The sequence below is a fragment of the Euwallacea fornicatus genome, chromosome 13 (genome assembly GCF_040115645.1).
Source record: "Euwallacea fornicatus isolate EFF26 chromosome 13, ASM4011564v1, whole genome shotgun sequence".
In the NCBI taxonomy this organism is placed as follows: domain Eukaryota; kingdom Metazoa; phylum Arthropoda; class Insecta; order Coleoptera; family Curculionidae; genus Euwallacea; species Euwallacea fornicatus.
Window position 1 is genome coordinate 3,555,229 of NC_089553.1, and position 1,505 is coordinate 3,556,733.

Here is a 1,505-nt window from a genome sequence, read left to right on the forward strand (position 1 = left end):
GGTTTTTTTAAATCGGAATTCGGACAGGAATTTGTGAGTAGATGGATTGAATACCTCCTTATACCCACAGATTGTATTAAGGCGGTGCTGAAGGTTGCTACCACACAGACCTTCAAATAATTAGCATCGAAGACGTTAAGACATCATGGAATTCTCTTATTGGAATCTGGGCAATTGCTGAACCGTCTGGAAGTAGCCAGAAAGTCCACTATGAATAAAAACCCTCTGCAAGCAAGCTTTTGCTGCGACTTTACGTTTAATACTCTATTAAGATTAATGATATGGCGAAACATTTTTTTTTTTTAATTTAAATATTTACTTATCTAATCCTTTGAGAGATTTGGTAAATGAATTTCGGACATTCCTTTTGTACTTTGGTTTTAATTAACAGCGATTTAAAGTTCTGTTTCAAGCTGCTTTTTGGTTTCTCCTTTCGAATCAGGACAGGAGACGCTTGCTCCTTTAGTTTCGCACATTCTTCATTTAAAGAATTAATGATCCCTTCGTTCTCCAAAGCTTGGACCATCAGAGCTTCATACATTCGGTCGTAGTGCTCGATTACTTCTTGCGCCTTCTCATACCTTTTCATCAAATCCTTGTAAAACATCTGAATTTCCTGTTTTTTTCGCAGAAATTGCAGACTCTCCAGCTCATGTTCATTCGCTATGTTCATACTCGTCCGAGGACCTAACCGAATCGCTAAGTCCCGATTTCTGGTCTCAAGTTCAGTGATTTGCTGGTCTAAATCGTTAATTTCCTCCTTGATGTTCTTCAGAAGGACGTGGATTTCCTGCACCCACTTGCGATATTTGTTGATTTCGAGATGTTTGGACAAGAGGTTTTTCGGTTCCGGTTTCTGCAATTTGTTTTGGGAATTGAGTGCCATTAACGGTAACAAATATTTAGTTACCTTAAGGAGAATTATAAGATAAAATAGTTTCATAATCAAATAAACATAAAATGCAATTTTGAAATTTTTCTCAAAAGTGCTGACAGGAAACTTCGATTAAATGTGACGCTTGACAGTTTTTAGGTTTACAAACGGCCTATTTAGGTACCTGTTCATGGAGATTTTACCTTATTTCGGGGCTTTTTGGATAAGCAGAGTCAGCAGGAAATGACCACATTCAGTTAACGAACTTGCTCTGCATGTAACTGGCCACGTTGCGGTGAAATGGCCAGTTTTGAAAAACTATCCGACAATGTTGGATTATCACTAGTACCTCCGTGGTAAAAATGAAATGAGGTTAATATAATAATAATTTCAATTTAGCCACCGGTAATCATGTCCAAGCATGCTTCAAAAGAAAGAATTAACACATCACCCAACAAGTCTCGGTCTGACACAGTGATGACAACGCCGCCGACATGTCCATATGATTTCTGGATTGGACCGACCTTCAAGCGATACCTATCAAAGTTTCATGACATTGTGCCAGTTAGTTTACAGGTTGCAGTGGTTGAAGGGACCCCAGATTCGAAGTTAGGTGCGTTTACTCATACCA

At 38.6% G+C, this 1,505-nt stretch overlaps 1 protein-coding gene across 1 annotated transcript; it reads right to left on the reverse strand.

The window, feature by feature from the left end:
* Window positions 1-248: 248 nt before the first annotated feature.
* LOC136343044 (laminin subunit alpha-3) lies at window positions 249-1,050 on the reverse strand. The gene is made up of 2 exons (XM_066289407.1): window positions 911-1,050; window positions 249-856 (listed from the first exon to the last, which is right to left on the reverse strand). Exons 1-2 carry the CDS (start codon window positions 941-943, stop codon window positions 320-322), a joined length of 570 nt encoding a protein of 189 aa, XP_066145504.1. The 5' UTR covers window positions 944-1,050; the 3' UTR covers window positions 249-319.
* Window positions 1,051-1,505: the final 455 nt, after the last annotated feature.

What these genes read in the sequence shown, in the direction of transcription:
- LOC136343044 (XM_066289407.1), bottom strand. Translation starts at nt 943, where the DNA reads ATGAAACTATTTTATCTTATAATTCTCCTTAAG. An exon ending in ATCTTATAATTCTCCTTAAG is followed by an intron (nt 857 to 910) that starts GTAACTAAATAT and finishes AACAAATTGCAG; the next exon opens with AAACCGGAACCGAAAAACCT.